Source organism: Aegilops tauschii, chromosome 1 (genome assembly GCF_002575655.3).
Source record: "Aegilops tauschii subsp. strangulata cultivar AL8/78 chromosome 1, Aet v6.0, whole genome shotgun sequence".
NCBI lineage: Eukaryota > Viridiplantae > Streptophyta > Magnoliopsida > Poales > Poaceae > Aegilops > Aegilops tauschii.
In genome coordinates, this window is record NC_053035.3 from 503,090,624 (window position 1) to 503,109,311 (window position 18,688).

The 18,688-nt window shown below is 46.4% G+C and overlaps 1 protein-coding gene and 1 long non-coding RNA gene across 2 annotated transcripts; both read right to left on the reverse strand.

Moving 5' to 3' along the window:
- Positions 1-2,736: 2,736 nt before the first annotated feature.
- LOC109782187 (BTB/POZ and MATH domain-containing protein 1-like) lies at positions 2,737-3,953 on the reverse strand. The gene is made up of 2 exons (XM_073499519.1): positions 3,757-3,953; positions 2,737-3,632 (listed from the first exon to the last, which is right to left on the reverse strand). The coding sequence occupies exons 1-2, from the start codon at positions 3,951-3,953 to the stop codon at positions 2,870-2,872; spliced, it is 960 nt and encodes a 319-aa protein (XP_073355620.1). The 3' UTR covers positions 2,737-2,869.
- A 12,259-nt stretch (positions 3,954-16,212) lies between these two features.
- LOC120969906 (uncharacterized) lies at positions 16,213-17,490 on the reverse strand. Its single transcript, XR_006669094.2, has 3 exons — positions 17,156-17,490; positions 16,931-17,021; positions 16,213-16,839 (listed from the first exon to the last, which is right to left on the reverse strand). It is a non-coding gene; the product is annotated as an uncharacterized lncRNA (long non-coding RNA).
- Between the last annotated feature and the right edge of the window lie 1,198 nt (positions 17,491-18,688).

Here is an 18,688-nt window from a genome sequence, read left to right on the forward strand (position 1 = left end):
GTCAGCTTGTGTTAAGAATTAGAACTTCCGGTTTGTAATCGTACTAAATATTGTTGTTTGTGCCATTCGTACTTCCAGTATGTGGTCAGACTTGAGTCGAGATGATTGAATCTGTCAAACTTATTGTGGTCAGACCTGGGATGATTGAATCTATGTCGAAAATATTGTGTTTGTGCTGATAATTTACTATTGTTTTGCTTCTCTAATGGAGGATTGCTGTCAAAATTATTGTTCTTTGTGCTGCCAATATACTGTTGTTGTGCTGCTATAATGTATGATTAAATCTGTCAAAAGTTTACTGCAGTTTTACTCCTCTTTTACTGCCATTTTGTGCTGCTAATATACTGCTGTTGTGCACTTGTGCTCCTCTTTTACTGATGCCAATATACTGCTGTTGTGCACTTGTGTTTTGCTGTTGCTGGTATCCATGGGGCAGTCCCGCAGTCCCCCCCCCCCCCCCCCCCCCCCCCCCCCCCCCCCGCGAAGGTGGGCGGGGCTAGCGAGGACGGGTAGTAGCGGGGATCGGGGCGGGGACGGTGGCGTGCCCCCCGGTGATCCCCGTCCCCGTTGCCATCTTGATCCAGGGCTTCTTCTGAAATGAAAACATGTATACGCAGTTCACTGCAAGCCCTTGGACGAAAGCCATTAGAAAGTCATTTTCGTGAATTCCTTGTGCATGGGCTGCTCTGCCTTCCTGGTGGAGGTGGGCTCGTCCACCACCAATTGCTTCAAAGAATCTATCCCAAACTTCATCTCCACTGTGTGCGCCAGCGACTATAGCTGCATCTTGATCACCTTTTTGTCCAAAATCTTCTTGATCACCAGAACTGAGACATCATACAATAACAACAAATGTTGTCAACAATTATACAAAAAAAAAACTTACCAAGTGGAGAACAATAACTTATGTATAAAATTATAAACATAGTGTCATCACTACAAACATTTGTTGAATTGTCCATGACCATGCCGTCTCCACATGAACAGGTGTACATTGAAAGTCATCTATTCTATATATTTTATCATCTTTGTTTCACTATTTTTTTTATATTTGAAATATATTTAAAATTTTAAAAACATTTAGGAAATTAGATAATGTAATATGCCAAAACTTTCAAAAAATTGAACAAATTTTAATGCATATATTCTAAAATTTTAAATTAATTTGATGTTTTAAAAAAGTTAATTTGAAAATGGTAACGTAGTGTACAAAATTATTTAACATAGTGTAAATGATGTTGTTAGCATTAAAAATATGTTTGTAAGGAAAAAAAGTTCACGTGTTTCAAAAAATTGCGCGTGACATTATAATTTTTTTAATCATGTACTTACGAAATATTAAATTTGAATAAAAACAATTTTCGTGATGTATACTGCAAAATGTACAACATGTATGAAAAACTTAGACATCAAAAGGTATATTGAAAAGAAGGGTCAGTCATGTATTTAAAAATGTTAAACTATATAAAAAATGGTACTGATGTATATGGAAAATGTAAATCTTACGTGAAAAGATTAGACATAAAAAATATACTAAATAAATGTTAATTATGTATTTGAAAATTGTTAAAGATATGAATTATACAAAATGTATGTGAAAAAAGTAGACATCAAAAGAATATTCATATAAAATGTTAATTATATGATTGAAAAATGGTAAATATGTATGAAATTTTTTCTCTGATGTATATGAATATTGTACATTTTGTGTGAAAAAATAGAAATGTGTTGAATAAAAAAAGTAAGAAAACCATATAAACCGGGAACAATAAAACCTAAGAAAATCAGGAAATAAACAAAGAACACGAAATAAAAAAGAAAACAAATGGTGCAGAATAGGGAAAACAGAAAACCCGATGCTGCAGTAAAGGGCCTTCCCTGTAGAGCGCTCACCAAGGTGAGATGGAACTCCGCCTCGCAGTGGGCGAAACATCATCATGGCAGGGAAGCCAGGTGAGACGCGCCATTGCAAGATATAATTCAGTGATCAACCAGTTAATTGGGCGAATTATACAAGATATAATTGGACAACAGTGTAATGAAACTGTCGGAAGAACAGTTTACTGAAACTGCTGTATTCTGCAACTGCTGTGCTGCTAATCATCAGACAGTTAGGACTTGGTAGTTGTCTAGACTGTTATATTTATTAGATATAAATACAAGTAGTTGAATGGAAATAGCTGGTATTTACATTAGTTGTAATAACAGAAGATGCTAGAAGGTGGTCTGAAGCTAATTAATTGGTTGTTGGGGAGAAAATCACAACATAAGCCAGAAGTTCTCTTATCTTTCTCTACTTTGGCTCTTGGAAACCCAAATCAGTCGAGTTTCTGTTTGGTTAGCATACTGAGCTGCATTGAATAGCCTGATGTGATCCAAAATTCAGGTGGCATCCTACAGTAATTCAGTGATGCGGTGGTTCTTGCAGTTCATTCTCCGGTTCAGTCCGTCATCAGAAAATGTTTTTGTGTTCTGATGACTGAGATGGAGTTCGCAACGTGCACCGGGGCACCAAATCTCGCTGCAATTAGCGGCACGCGTACGGTGTTTCTGATTTTAGTAACACGTGAACAAAATTCAGGTTTTGATCCGGCAGTACTGCAAGAATACTACTTCTACTCGCCTGAACATACAGATTGAATGAATGATGCTAACAACATTCTTTGTTCTGAAACATCCATCCAACCGTACATGGATGGAGAAGTAGCATAACAATTAAAACAAGAAGGAAAAAGAAAGTTGTTGATACTAGCATATTTGGTGTAAACGTTCAAGCAACCATGGATATATAGAGAAGTAGCATAACCATTAGTAGTAAACTTGGATGACATATATGATAATAATAATAATAATACTGTAGGCGTTACTTTCACATTTTCATGACAACCTCCTTTGCCACGCTCCATTCAGCCGGGAGGATTCTAGCTATGAGCTCCTTGAGAACAGACGGGCAGCTGGATGTGAGATGCTCATAACCGTCGCTTGCCATCATAGCTTTGAAATTGGAAGGAGAGTCAAGGAACTGTAGACAAGCCTCTTTGAGACGAGGGAAGCCATGCTGCTCAGCCAGAGCCAAACTGGTGGCCACCATGTTGGAATCGATGTGAGCGCACAACTTCTCCTCGCATATCTGCTTCAGCCTCACAACATTGTACCTGTCAGCCGCCACTAGAAGATGGCCAGCCATCACCACATCAAGCTTCAGAGTCAGAGGGACCGAATCGGTGTACATGAAATGGAGCAAGGAGTTGAACACGTGAGCTTCCATGTCACAGATTTTGATAGGACCGGCAGCAGAGCTACTCTCCTTCATGGCGCCGAGGAGCTCCGCTTTGAAGACGGATGACCGAGCAGCGAGGACGCACCGATGAGCGGAGAAACTCTGTCCGCCAACTTGGAAAATCAGGTCTGCTGCGTCCTTGTTCTTGAGGAGGTCGCCGAGATGCCGGTCGAGGTCGCTTGGAGGAACCCTTGCTTCTTCGCCGCGGATCTCCTTCATGACGGTGACATCGCACCTGATGCTGAGACAATTGTCTCTCAGATGCGACGATACCTCCAGATCGTCCCTCTTGATGTAGGCAGGCCAACCCCAGCTTGAACCTTTCCTTGAGAAGGTATGGTTGGTGGTACGTCTGTATGAAGGCACCGGTTCTCCATTCTCGTCAAGTACACTGAATGTGAATTTTGCCTTCACATCTTGGGCATCGGCAGACTCAAGCCGGAGACAAAGAGATATAAAATCGTCATAGTCCTCACGGTGACCGTTTGGGCAAATATATCACGACCCAGCTGTGGCCGCCAACACCGAAAGGGGTAGAAGTGACACCTTGGCCGTTCTTGAGAAGCGCCTTAGCTCTTGAATATCCATCTACCTTGAGCACATATGACCGCGCATATGACCTTTCCTCGGATGCAGACACCATGGAAGCGGAGATCTTGCATTGCTCTGCCATTCTGGAGGTCGGCTTGGTGGCGTAGGATGGAAGACTAGTGAGAGGAAATATTTTGCTGCACTGCATCTAGCTATATATATATAGAGAGAGAGACATGGAGAGAGGGAAGTCAAACGGAAACGGCGGCCTGTTCACACCTCCATCTAGATATGTTTGCGTCCGGTCCACATAAATTTGCTGCATGCCATTTACTAGTCACATCATAACGAGGAGACGCCATTGCACTGCCAACGGAGAAGGTAGCCGTCGGGGCAAACAAAACCTTTTCATCTGCCGATGCAATTATTATGCAATGCATGCAACGATGGCGGACTTTCCCGTCCGTCAATGTGACCCAAACATTTAATCCTTTGCACAAACAAGACTTTGCATCTGCCTCCTGTTAAACATGTGTCAACATGTCACGTTACATCTAGCATCATGTGGCGCAGCCATCACCTTGTGTAACAAGTCTTGGGTAGTTAGAGATATATAGATTCTATTCTCTTATTATTATGTGTTTATCTTTCTATATCTTCTCCCCATCCCACATGTATCTTCTCTGGTTGTTCGTTGCTAACAACCTATCGATGTAACGCCACCAGACGTCTCTCGTTCAGATCAATACAATATATATGCGGGCTCTCCCTGTATGGAGAGTTGAGACGCTTCCATGCAATATTTCACATGGTATACAGACAGAGCTGTCATCTTCCCCTACTGCCTACTTCGATCACATGCGTGGCCTTGCTAAGGATAACTTGGTAAAGCGCAACTGGACATGATCTACTAGATGTAGTTTTTGTGATCGGGATGAAACTGTCAAACACCTTTTTTTTTTATTGCCCGTTGGCCAAAGTTTTGTGGCAGACGGTGCACATTACCTTTAACATTACTCCTCCGAATTCTGTCAGTACGTTATTTGGAACGTGGCTTGTTGGGATTGAGTCCAAACAGCTAGACACATTCGCGTAGGAGTATGTGCTTTGTTGTGGGCAATTTGGAACTGCAGAAATGATTTGGCTTTTAACAGAACAACAAATATTCATATTTTGCAGGTTTTATTCCGAGCCACTGCGCTGATCCATATGTGGTCGTTACTCACTCCGACGGAGGCCAGGGAGCGTTTGGTTACTGGATCCATCCGGTGGGAGATGGTAGCACGGGATATCTTCAACCGGTTTGGATGGCGGTCATGTAATAGGATAGGCGATTAGTTTTCCTATCTTTGTTATGCCAGCCGGTTATGGCCTCTTGGCTTTTGTGTTTCTGGCGTTGTGGCTCTTTGTGAGCTTGCCGTTACTTTGTTTCAGACTGTAAGACCTTGTTGAACCTATTTGCTTATTTATTAAGATAGCCGTATGCATCGTTCTGATGCAGAGGCCGGGGAGTCCCCCCTTTTCGAAAAAAACATGCGTGGCCTTGCTGATGTGATAGCAGTGGCAAGAAAGCCAATAGATGAACATGAGCTTGTGTCCCACATCATATCTGGGCTTGATATGGACTACCAGCCCATTATGAGCGCTCTGGATGTATGCGTTGATCCGATCACGGTCGACGAGTTGTTCGGCATGGTGGCCACATTCGACCAACGAGTCGAGATGTTCCAGGGCACAGGTGCCAGTGCCTTCAAGTCGTTGGCCAACGCTACTTCCCGCGGCCGTGGTGGCTCATCCATGGGTTTCCACGGGCAACCCGCCAGCGGTGGCGACGGCGGCTCTCGTCGTAGTGGAAACTGCGGCGACGGCGGCCACTACTCCAACTCCAGCGGCAGCGACCACTACTCCAACTCAGGTGGCGGCAAAGGACATAACTACAACAACAACAAAGGTGGTTGCCCCTTCTACACCAACACTAGGGGGAGACTAGAATAACTACAAAAACAACTTCCGAGGGTATGATGAATACGAGGGAAAATGTCAGATTTGTAAGAAAACTAATCACTTATTTTTATAATCCATTGTATTTTTTCCTGAACATTTTTAGAAATCAGGAACAAATATTAGAATTCATGAACATGTTTTTTTACAATAATACATTTTTTAAACCTGTAAAAGAAAACATTCGTGAAAAAGGAAAGTCACCGGCTCCCGCCCATTTGTCATCGTTGCCCGATGCCCAGTAGACAACCTTGTCACTCTTCCTCCCCTTGCCCGCCGGTCATCGGCCCTTCCCACAGTCGCCGAATAAAAGCTCGTAGTCATCGTTGGCCCCCTTTGTTCGATTCGGTTAAGCAAAGCTCCCCCCCCCCCCCCCCCCCCCCCCCCCCCCAATTTGTCGCTTTTAGATGGGTCGGAATTCAGCATGCTAGTCGCCTACTCGCAGCCTTTAGTGATCTGGCCCAATAGTGGGCTTGCTCGTGGTAATTTTTATAAAGGTGTATGCAAGGTTACGGAGAGAAATGAGAGTAATTAAACATGCTATAACCTAACCATGAGCTGTCATAAGAGTTATATCACTTGCTAGTCCTATTTTCTTAGGAGCAGTGCAAATTGTCCAACAAATAAATAATCAATATATACAAGTATGTAACGAATTAGACCAAGTTACTAACTCTGATATAACTCACAAACCTTGTGACATTTCAGGAGCAGAGCAAATTGTCCGACAAATAAATCGATCAACACAAGTATGTAATGAATTAGACCATGTTACTAACTCTCTATCATACACCTCATATTTGAACCAGGCATGTGTGTGCAATAATACAAATTATTTCTCTCAAAAGTGTCTCAATATGCTCTAGTTTATCTCAAATTGCATCATTGGACTCATAAACTGAAACAGACAACTTGCCCTTACTCATGACCAGTCAACCAGGTGCCGCCACCTGAGTGCGTACCTTGCTGTTACAATTCTTAACGTGTTTGATAGCCCTGATGGTTGCCAGTTGCTCAAAAAAGAATACACTGAAAGAAACAACAATGCTTACAAAGAAGAATATATGCAGCAGAACTGCAGCAGCAGATGTTTTAATTATAAAGCATAGCAAGTAGATTTTTATTTACAGGTAGGTCTTACCCGGCGGATCAGTGAGTACAGAGAGAAGGCTGGCAGTTGAAATCAAAGCTAAACATCTTCCAAAAGGCAGGGGATCTCCAAAAGAGAGAGAATTCTTTTGGTTTAAAATCACACATGCGTATGCATATAAAATTTAAACTGGACATTCATTAATAGCCTCCCAACCTCAGATTATGCACTTGGTTTGGTCCCTGACATCAACGACACTATGTACGTGAACATTAGATAGTAGTTACTGATGCTCATAAGCACAGATTAGCAGCCCCATTCTTGAGCATCTAAAGATAATTTCGAAATGTATGGAAGTTCAGTTGCATGAGTACAACATTAAAACAGAGAATAAGATAATAGTTACTCCCTCCAGTTCACAAAATTTTGTCAGTTTTGACATAATTTTATCGAGTGTTCGGAACATAGGAATATAAAAATCATTGCATTGTTCAAAGTTATGTACTTTATGAGCAAGTTTAACAAAAAGCATATGGAGCCAAGAGCAACAATCATGTGGTCACCACAAAATCTTTAAGAGTATGTACTGTTTCCAGTGGGCAAAAATCAGTCTGCGCATGTATTCAGCAACTGGACATGAAAGAAGCAATATAAAAATTGGAAGGAAAATGTGACAATTATTGAATCACTGACTGTAGGAATATGGTTGCAGCCACATTCATCAAAAGCACGAAATCATTCCTCAAATCCCTTGGGACAGGTAAAAAAATAAGTGCTTGATCACCCTCATTAGCTTGGTAAAGTGGAAGGATTGACCAAGAATAAGCTACTTCTAACAAGACGTTGGCCCTTCGATGTCTTATCATTAAAAATGTGCACCAATTCATTATTCTTTTAGCATCCAAACAACCGCATTATCAAATCACATTGGTAGAAGTATTTAGTGGACAGTCAGTGAATGCAAATACATGATTTATAATTTGCAGAAGCATATAAATATATACTGGTTACAAAGACATACCTACAGCACATGCTTCTTCGAACTTCCCAACATCCAAGGATTCAGGACGGACAGTGCAGCATCTGTGCAGGAAACAAATGGATGGTCAATTTAATTGAAGCTAGATCCTATTTTCTGAACCAAACATCAAGCAAACAGTAGTAGTCACTCATAAATTATTTGACTAAGTTTTGTTCATGGTATTTTTTCCCTCGTCGGCATCATATATGTTACACTGGATACAACCTGCAAATGCAGGTATTGATTCATTCAAAGCGTGTGGGTTGCAAGCATATGAAACAACATACTTAGATGAGTTACCTGAGCTTTGACAATGTCACAGACAGCGTATATGCCCCAGTCCCTGTTGTAGTTTTGTTGAAGAGGTGGACCTTGCTGAACTGCATGTGTGAGTGGATCGGCCGCATGCTGTCAAAGAAGCAATGGTGGATGGTCACCCTGATGCACCTGTCGCCCATCTGCATGGGGTCTTCTCTGATAAGCACAGTAGACGTTAGCATCAAGTTATTTGTTTTCTTTTATAAAAGGGATGGAAACTTTGGCCTAATTACAAAAGCAAGTTTTACTGAGCAAGACAGAAAAATAAAATAAAATGACGACATGAAATGAATCAACATTTTCCATGCCATTCAGATCAAAAGAAAAAAAAACTTTACATAATAATTGTTAGAATTATAAATAAAGCCCTCCCTAATGCTAGATAGAACCTTCTCTTGTTGATGACATTTAGCAGGCCCCCAACTACTTGTAGTGTGAATATGGACAACTTTATCAGCTTCTGATCCATCACTTTCAGAACAATTAACAACTCTAAGAATAAACCACATCTGGCATCTGTATGATCAGAGTATGCTACAAATTTTAGTGTGGTGAGAAGAGGGTTACTTAGGTGAATAAACGACGCCTATCTCATCCTGATGGAAAATTCCTTTTCAGACTCCATCGCCTCTGGGACACCAGCATAAAGATGTGCTTAAATGGTTGGAGTCCGTGATGTCCAAGTCAGTACAAGAAGATAAACACAAGGCCAAGAATTAGTGGTGATACCGGGTATAGTCAGTGAAGCGAGAGCAGCAGCAGCGTCATCGACACTTTCTGTTTACATGTAAATACCCGAAGATGATGGGTCAAAGAAGCAAAAGAATGAAAATAAGATAGTAGTGTACTATGTAATAAGAAGGATCAGAGAACTGGTGGCCATTGTGTGAGTAGCTCGTGCAAGAATCAGAAGAAAATTTTGTGAGCGACACCAGACGAAACAAGATTCTTAGCTTCTTTCAATATTTCAGGTGCTTCCTAAACTTGCAATACTATAATATTCAACTATGGATGAGTGAGCACAGTTTTAAAATCCAATCAGAGGAAATAATAAGAGTAAAGTAGTAATTATTGTACACTTTGCAAATTGGAAAGAGACATACCGGAAGACCATAGGACAACAGTCTTTCCAAAAGAAATTGACAGAGCAGTGTGGAGGGGTATACTGTGAGCCTTCACAAGGCTAGTACACTATTATCCAGGCTCTAGGCCCAAAATCATTTGAACGAACTTCACGCAAAGGTACAGGGATGAGATTAAAAAGATGGTTTGATGGGTATAGGCATATACTTAATAGTGGTGGTGTTGGAAAACATATCAAGAAAATGTGACAGTGACAGGCATCTGTGAACAATTGTTTTATTAACAAAATGGGAAATACTGAGCTTGAATTATTAAGTGTTTGGTATGAATAATAACCATCCAAGTAAGCAAAGACGAAAAGTATGCTAAGTGGACTGCATAACACACTAACTATTTGCATTTGACAACAACATTTCTTGAAATTATGATTCAGCAGTGAGAGGCGTCCTAGCATGCATACCAGTCATGGTGTGAATCAGCAGGAGGTTCTTGAACACGTGGATGGGCGCGCCGGCCGGCACAGCAAGCAGCGGGAACCGCATAGCGAGCCTCTCAGAAACAAATGATGGAGTAAACTGAGATAGGAAGATAACCGTGGGAATACATGAAGTCGTCTCCAGAAATAATGAGTTCCAAGGTAATATACATCAGAGTGGTTTTGGTGATAGAAGCTTCAGGGCTATTGGTAGTTGCTTGTGTATAAGGTGACTTTGAACGGAAAAGAAATTGGGCAATAAACAACGCCGAAAAACCAGTAGTATGAATAGAGAAGGTGGGAGAAATAATAAGCAGGCCTCAATGTGAGAGCTGTACTGCAATTATCATGGTAAGGCTATGAAGAATTTAGTAAAGAAGTCTGAATGTGGCCTCCTATAAAATGCTTTCTAGATAGTTATATTGTAGTAAGACCCTAAATCAGGAAGAAAAAACATGTTCCAATGAACAAACACTCTTCACGCTGATCTTTATAGAACAGACATACTGCATATATACATCAAGATCTAAATCCAATATATTCAGGGATGGCATGAACATATATGCAGTGCTTCTTGTAGTATTTACCTTGAGACGAGTTTAGTTCCGAAAGAAAAAATTGTATGTACTCCATACTGTTGCAACTTCATCATTATGAGTCAATGTACCTAAACCAAAGAGAAAGAGAACCAGGGATAATTATATAAACAATCTGCAACAGCGACCTATAGACGGAATGGCTATTTACTGACAGATTGCTGACTGATCTGACTATGCTTTCTTTACCTAGAAAAGAGGATGAGCAGCAAGAATGAGACCCACGGGCGGAGGTCCCCGCCGTTGCCGCAGACGCGGCCGAACCTTAATTTGCACACCCATTAGCACTATGTTAGCAAACAAACATACATCATTACACTACCGGACTCGCGGCCTATGCCTACGGCCCAGGGCCGTCGGCATAGGTCCTTTGCCGTTGGCATAGATCTATGCCTACGGCTGCCGTCAGCATAGGCCTGTCGGCGTAGATCACGTCAGCGTAGTCTTGTCAGACCGTCGGCGTAGTATAGCCGTCGGCATAGGGGCCTATGTCGACGGCCGGGCGTCAGCCGTCGGCAGTGTTTTTTGCCTGACGGCAACGGACGGCGTCGTCAAAAGCGCTGACGATTCACGGGAAGCCACGTGGCAGAGGTATGCCGACGGCTTAGGTGGAAATCTATGCCGAAGGCCGAGCCGTCGGCATACCTCTGGCACGTGGCATTCCCTGGTGCCTCCTGGTGGCAGGGCTATGCATAGATGGAATCTATGCCAACGGCTTTGCCGTAGGCATAGCCGTGCCACGTGTCGTCCCCCGGTTCCTCCTGTTGGCAGGGCTATGCCTACGGCAAAGCCGTCGGCATAGATTTTCCCTGGGCTCATCTATGCCGACGGCTTTGCCGTAGGCATAGTTTTTTTCCCCTATTTTCTCTTTTTCAATTCATTTGACAACATTTCAAAGCAGAATAATATGGGATTATGCAGAAATATGACAGTTCATCATCATCATTTAAACGTAGTCAAGTTCATCATCTAAAAATCATCACCGGCGAAAGTTCATGAACATAAAAGTAGTGCAAGACATGGAACATCATAAAAGTAGGAACATGAAAGGTATGGCACGACGGCCACATGCACAGGTATCATCATCGACATCAAGCAAGACCACCACCGCCAAGACCACCTCCGCCAAAACCACCACCGCCAAAACCACCACCACCAAGACCACCTCCGCCAAAACCACCACCGCCAAGACCACCTCCACCAAAACCGCCACCGCGACCACCATCACTCTGCCAGATCGGAGTGACTGGGGTTGACGGAGCAGAAGTCGAGCCACCGGTCCCCTACATGTTTGAGAGAAGATTCTAACGGTAAATATGATATGATAGTGTTGAATGAACGAGAACTAGTTTGTCAGTAGTTAGGCAAATGTACTAACCGGACTATCACTGCCTAGTGCCACCCATTCATCGAACGTGGGAACGTGTGGGGGTTCTCCCGCAGGTGGTGGTGGGGGTCCCATTTGTGGTGGATCCGTGCGGTTACTCCAAGATGCCAACATAGCCTGGATGTTAGTTAAACAAGCAAACTAGAAGGTCAGAAGGAATGAAAGTGCAAAAATTTAGCTTGGTTTTAAGAGGGCAAAACTAACCGCCATCATCTGACGGTTGTAATCATCGTTTTCCTTCACTCGTTGCAAGTACTCTCGCACCTCGAGATTCCTATGCTCGACAAAGGCCTTATATGTCTACATAATTTAGGTTGTTTCTAAGTGAGCAATGCTGAAAATAAACTGAGAATGCTAGAGAGAAAAAGATAAAGGGGAAGTACTTACAGCATGCTAGCGGGCTAAGGGAGTCTGTGAACGCCCCGTACTCTCTAACTGGCTCGGGTTGGTAGCCCGAAGCCGTGTGTACGAGATTGAAGGAGTGATCAAGCCATCGAAACACGGATACCAGCCATGTGACTTCCCCTGGATGGCCACCACTGCCGTGTCGTCGATCTGAGACTGAGCGACCTCAGGAACAAGAACATCCGGATGCAACTTCTGTTAGTTCTGAGTGTAAGACTCCAGGTGCTCCTCGGTCTTGCCGTAGTACTGGCTCTCGCCGTCCTTGGGATCACTCCGCTCGCGGGCCAGCTTCCACGACTCAATGTCTGAGAGCGGCCTCTTCAACTTGTCCTCCTGCGACGTCAAACAGAAGTTAGCCATACATAAGAACATGACGGTAAAGAAGAACAAAAATGCATCATGCATATAGATATACCTTCATGGCCTTGAAGCCCCAGTGGTTCTGTTTCCTTGGCCGTGTGTCCCGTCTTTTCCACGGTTAGCCCGGGCCTTGATGCTCTTGGCAGCAAACTCTGCATCGTCGCCGAGCCACCTATCCACCAAACTCGCCCATCTTTCATGCCTTCCATAGCACCAACGAGGAACAACCTATGCAAATTTTGGAAGCATGACATGTGAGCACGAAACATATAGTTGACTGCTTGAAACAATGAAAAGTTAGTAATAGTTACCATCATGAACTGCTCCCTGTTCAAGGTAAGTGGTTGCTTCTGCGCTTGAGTTTTGGTCATCTTTTGGTGCAGGTAGTAGTGGTAGTACTGCGAGACGGCAACCCAGCGCACCTCATACTGCAACTGACGAGCTTTCTTCTTTGCAGCCACAAGCAAGACCACGTCGGCTCTGGCCTTGTGCTCGTCAAGAACTATATAGAGTTGCTGCAATCATGCATAAACCAGAAGCAAACAAGGCATGAGTTGAGTGATTCAATGATAAACTATGAACGAAACTGAAGACAAGTGATTCAGAAGAGAATTTACCCAAACCCACAGCTACATCCCCTTCGTGTAGACCCGACGCGTCCGTTTCCCCCCTCCAGGTGCCGGCGGCGGCGCCGTCCTGAGGGGGGGCCACGCCCCGGAGACGCGTGCCGGGCGTTTGCAACCGCCACAACACTCTCAGACTTGTGAGAAGCCGCGTACGCAAGATTGGCGGCATGCTAGCCCACGGAGGTCGCCGGCCACAGTCGTAGACATGCGAAGGGCAATCCGCGTAGAGGGAAGTGATCGGATACTTCTTCATCACCAAAAATTACGAAAAATTACCATCGCTCCTATAGCACATGTGCCCATGTCGTGTAAAAAAACTCATGATTTTATCGCAATCCGAGTATTTAATAATATTCACGCCGCACCGTTACCGCAGAACGTCTACTACTATGTCATCGCCGTCCGTGAGGGGGGCCACACCCCGGAGACGCGTGCCGCCTCTTCGGACATGCCACAACACCACCCCGCATGTATGAGGGGCCGGTGCGACGCTCCGGTTTTGGCATTGCTACCCCCCAGGGCCCCCGTCCCGCCTAACTCTGGAGCGGTTGACCACGAGATCTAGCCCTTTGACTTTCCACGGAAGGGCTTTGACTAGTGGACCTCTCCACCCGATTGTGTCAGGTCAGCACAGAGGGACACTTGGGAGCAACATTCGGGCCAAACCCACAGCTACATCCCCTCCGTGTAGACCCGACGCGTCCGTTTCCCCCCTCCAGGTGCCGGCGACGGCGCCGCCGTGAGGGGGGCCACACCCCGGAGACGCGTGCCGCCTCTTCGGACATGCCACAACACCACCCCGCATGTATGAGGGGTCGGTGCAACGCTCCGGTGGCATTGCTACCCCCAGGGCCCCCATCCCGCCTAACCCTGGAGCGGTTGACCACGAGATCTAGCCCTTTGACTTTCCACGGACGGGCTTTGAACAGTGGACCTCTCCACCCGGTTGTGTCAGGTCAGCACAGAGGGACACCTGAGAGCAACATCCGGGCCAAACCCATAGCTACATCCCCTCCGTGTAGACCCAACGCGTCCGTTCCCCCCTCCAGGTGCCGACGGCGGCGCCGTCCGTGAGGGGGGCCACGCCCCGGAGACGCGTGCCGGGCGTTTGCAACCGCCACAACACTCTCAGACTTGTGAGAAGCCGCGTACGCAAGATTGGCGGCATGTTAGCCCACGGAGGCCGCCGGCCACAGTCGTAGACATGCGAAGGGCAATCCGCGTAGAGGGAAGTGATCGGATACTTCTTCATCACCAAAAATTACGAAAAATTACCATCGCTCCTATAGCACATGTGCCCATGTCGTGTAAAAACTCATGATTTTATCGCGATCCGAGTATTTAATAATATTCACGCCGCACCGTTACCGCAGAACGTCTACTACTATGTCATCGCCGTCCGTGAGGGGGGCCACACCCCGGAGACGCGTGCCGCCTCCTCGGACATGCCACAACACCACCCCGCATGTATGAGGGGCCGGTGCGACGCTCCGGTGGCATTGCTACCCCCCAGGGCCCCCGTCCCGCCTAACTCTGGAGCGGTTGACCACGAGATCTAGCCCTTTGACTTTCCACGGAAGGGCTTTGACTAGTGGACCTCTCCACCCGATTGTGTCAGGTCAGCATAGAGGGACACTTGGGAGCAACAATGGGGCCAAACCCACAGCTACATCCCCTCCGTGTAGACCCGACGCGTCCGTTTCCCCCCTCCAGGTGCCGGCGACGGCGCCGCCGTGAGGGGGGCCACACCCCGGAGACGCGTGCCGCCTCTTCGGACATGCCACAACACCACCCCGCATGTATGAGGGGTCGGTGCAACGCTCCGGTGGCATTGCTACCCCCCAGGGCCCCCGTCCCGCCTAACCCTGGAGCGGTTGACCACGAGATCTAGCCCTTTGACTTTCCACGGACGGGCTTTGAACAGTGGACCTCTCCACCCAGTTGTGTCAGGTCAGCACAGAGGGACACCTGGGAGCAACATCCGGGCCAAACCCATAGCTACATCCCCTCCGTGTAGACCCAACGCGTCCGTTCCCCCCTCCAGGTGCCGACGGCGGCGCCGTCCGTGAGGGGGGCCACGCCCCGGAGACGCGTGCCGGGCGTTTGCAACCGCCACAACACTCTCAGACTTGTGAGAAGCCGCGTACGCAAGATTGGCGGCATGTTAGCCCACGGAGGCCGCCGGCCACAGTCGTAGACATGCGAAGGGCAATCCGCGTAGAGGGAAGTGTTCGGATACTTCTCCATCACCAAAAATTATGAAAAATTACCATCGCTCATATAGCACATGTGCCCATGTCGTGTAAAAAACTCATGATTTTATCGCGATCCGAGTATTTAATAATATTCACGCCGCACCGTTACCGCAGAACGTCTACTACTGTGTCATCGCCGTCCGTGAGGGGGGCCACACCCCGGAGACGCGTGCCGCCTCTTCGGACAAGCCACAACATCACCCCGCATGTATGAGGGGCCGGTGCGATGCTCCGGTGGCATTGCTACCCCTCCAGGCCCCCGTCCCGCCTAACCCTGGAGCGGTTGACCACGAGATCTAGCCCTTTGACTTTCCACGGACGGGCTTTGAACAGTGGACCTCTCCACCCGGTTGTGTCAAGTCAGCTCAGAGGGACACCTGGGAGCAACATCCGAGCCAAACTGACAGCTACATCCCCTCCGTGTAGACCCGATGCGTCCGTTTCCCCCCTCCAGGTACCGGCGACGGCGCCGTCCGTTAGGGGGGCCACGCCCCGGAGATGCGTGCCGCCTCTTCCGACATGCCACAACACCACCCGGTTGTGGTAGGTCATCCCATAGAAACACTTGGGAGCAACGTCCCCTCCGTATAGACCTGGTGCGGTTGTTTCCGCCCTCCAGATGCCGGCGGCGGCGCCGTCCGTGAGGGGGGCACACCGCGGACGTGAGGGGGTCACACTCCAGAGACGGGTGCCGGGCGTTTGCAACCGCCACTAAACTTCTGTTGGCATAGCTGTTTTTAATTTTAATAAAATATAAGGACCTATATTCAAAAGAACATGACGGCACATTATTAATGTGCTCGAAAAAAAATACAAACTATATATATATATATATTCATAATCTATGGAAAAATTACAAACTACATATATATTCATATAATACATAAAAACATATGTAAAAAACGCATGTAAAAAAATAACTATGCCGACGGCAGAGACGACAGGGTTTTGGTGGGCGCAGTGCCGCGGATCGGTGACGTGGCGCCTATGCCGACGGTTGCTGTCGACATATCTACGCCGCGGATCGGTGACATGGCATGCGGAAATATGCCGACGGCCGCCCGTCCCGATCGTCGGCATAGGTTTGACGGCGTTAGCCGCTGGTCACGGGCGGGGTCGCCGGGCCCACAGGTATGCCGACGGCTGCTGTCAGCGTGTCTGCATCTAGGTCGACGGCTGCTGTCGGCGTAGATAGGTGTAGCCCGACGGCCAGGACTAGGCTGTCGGTATAGCTCGAAGTAGGCCGACGGCAGCCGTAGGCATAGTTTTGGCCGTCGGGGTAGAACCGTTTTCCGGTAGTGTTAGGCCAGACCATTGTCCAAGGAGTTGCTGCTCCTTCTCCTGGACACACTGGTGCACTGCAGATACAGATAGCCCTAGCACACCAACATTCATTTAGTACAGACCATATCTGCAGCATAAAAATCTGATAATTAGAAGACCATAATTCAAAAATCTATGGCTAGGGCAACAATTAGCAAAATAAATTACTACTTATGTACCTTACTTCATTTAGATGGGTGCATCAACCCTAAACATATGTACAGGTGATACATCACTGATGGTATTTTTGGCCAAGTCTGATGGAATTGTCTGCATGTCATAGATGACCAGCAACTCATGTACATGTGACATATATAAAATTTACCTCCATGTACATACAGTGATCTAAGTCTAAGTTCTTTCAATTCCACACATGCAGATGGAGAAGGAAGATGGCTCCATACCTGGGTGACCGCACAGAGGTGGAAGAAGGCGTGGCCTTCTTGCCGCCGACGGCCAGATCTGCTCCCGGTGGCGCTCTTCATCTCGTCCTCCCCTCCCTTCTGTGGATGAGGACGACTCCGCGGACGGCCATCTCCGTGGGCTGTGGCTGACCCGCTCCGGGCCGCCGCTCAACCCAGCACAACAGATCCACCTCTGCCGCTCTGCCTCGTCCTCGGCGCCATCGACCTTAGGGCACCTACCAGCCACCTCCGCGAATCAGGTCATGGATAGGGGGCGACGTCGTTAACCCTAGCTAGGAGGCGCTGAAAGGGGAGAGGAGAGCTCGCGTGGGGAAGAGGAGAAGGCGACGGCTGCATCTGGGGAAGAAAGATTTGGGAACAGCCGTATTTGTGGCCAATACGCAACTGCATACGTTTTTGTCTCGCGTGAGCGCGTGGGTCCAGCACCGACGTGGCATGCGCGAGCGGGCGCCCCTTGCGCGACTGTTAATGGGTTCAATACGCCTCTCCATACGCATTTGGGTCATGGTCTGTGATTGACTTGGCCTAATTAACATGAATGCTGATGATCGCACCAATTTTAACTCAGTTCAGGAATGGTGGTCTTCCATTATTCATATCCATGACGGAAAAATTAAAGCCATGACATTACTGGTCATGCTTGTTTCTTGGGAGACATGGAACCTAAGAAATGCGAGAGTTTTCAAAATCACTGTCCAACCTAGTAAACATTGTAGCCAGAAGTAAAAAAATAAAAGGAATGATGGAGTATTGCCGGGGTTAAACACTTGAGATAAGTCATGCCGAAATAGTAGACAAACCTTTTTGTTATGTATGTGCCTTTGAGTGGTATCCAAGGTGAAAAAGCAGTAGGCGTAAGCGAGGCAGTTGGCCTTCGCCTAGTCCCTAGGCGGTATTTAAGCGCCCCAGACACGCCCTAGGTGATAAATATAGCTTTTACTATTGGAGTGTATCTTTGGTATTGTATGTGTATCGATATTAATTTAGGGCATATAAATAATTTACTACTGGCATTGTAATATGGCCCATTTGGCATATCAGTGCAGCATAACATGATTTCTTACTCGGGTAGACAAATGCTTGCCTTGCTTAGACTTTCACTTATGCCTAGGTGAGGCGTTTGGTCATCACCTAGCGCCAAAGTGTGCCTAAGTTCCTCCTAGGTGCCGCCTTTTTCAAGAGAGGTGACATTATATACGTATACACACTTCCTTCTTAATTAACAAATGCGCAAAAAGCTTTTGCTCTTCTTGAAAAATAAACTTGGCCTGAAGAGAGTACGAAATCCAATATACACAAGTTCCTGGGCCCATTATCATGTCTATCTAACTTTCCTAGCCATCTCAAAATGGATTCAATTGACAACGGGACAAATGGATTCTCATATGGTGTTCTGACTCCCGTAAAGCTCCACGAAATTTGCTTCCGATTTGGAAGAAAACGGACATGCGGACTAGTCCACAGATGTTCAAGGGACCGCGTTGTATGAGAAAAAGTGTCCGAACCGCATGA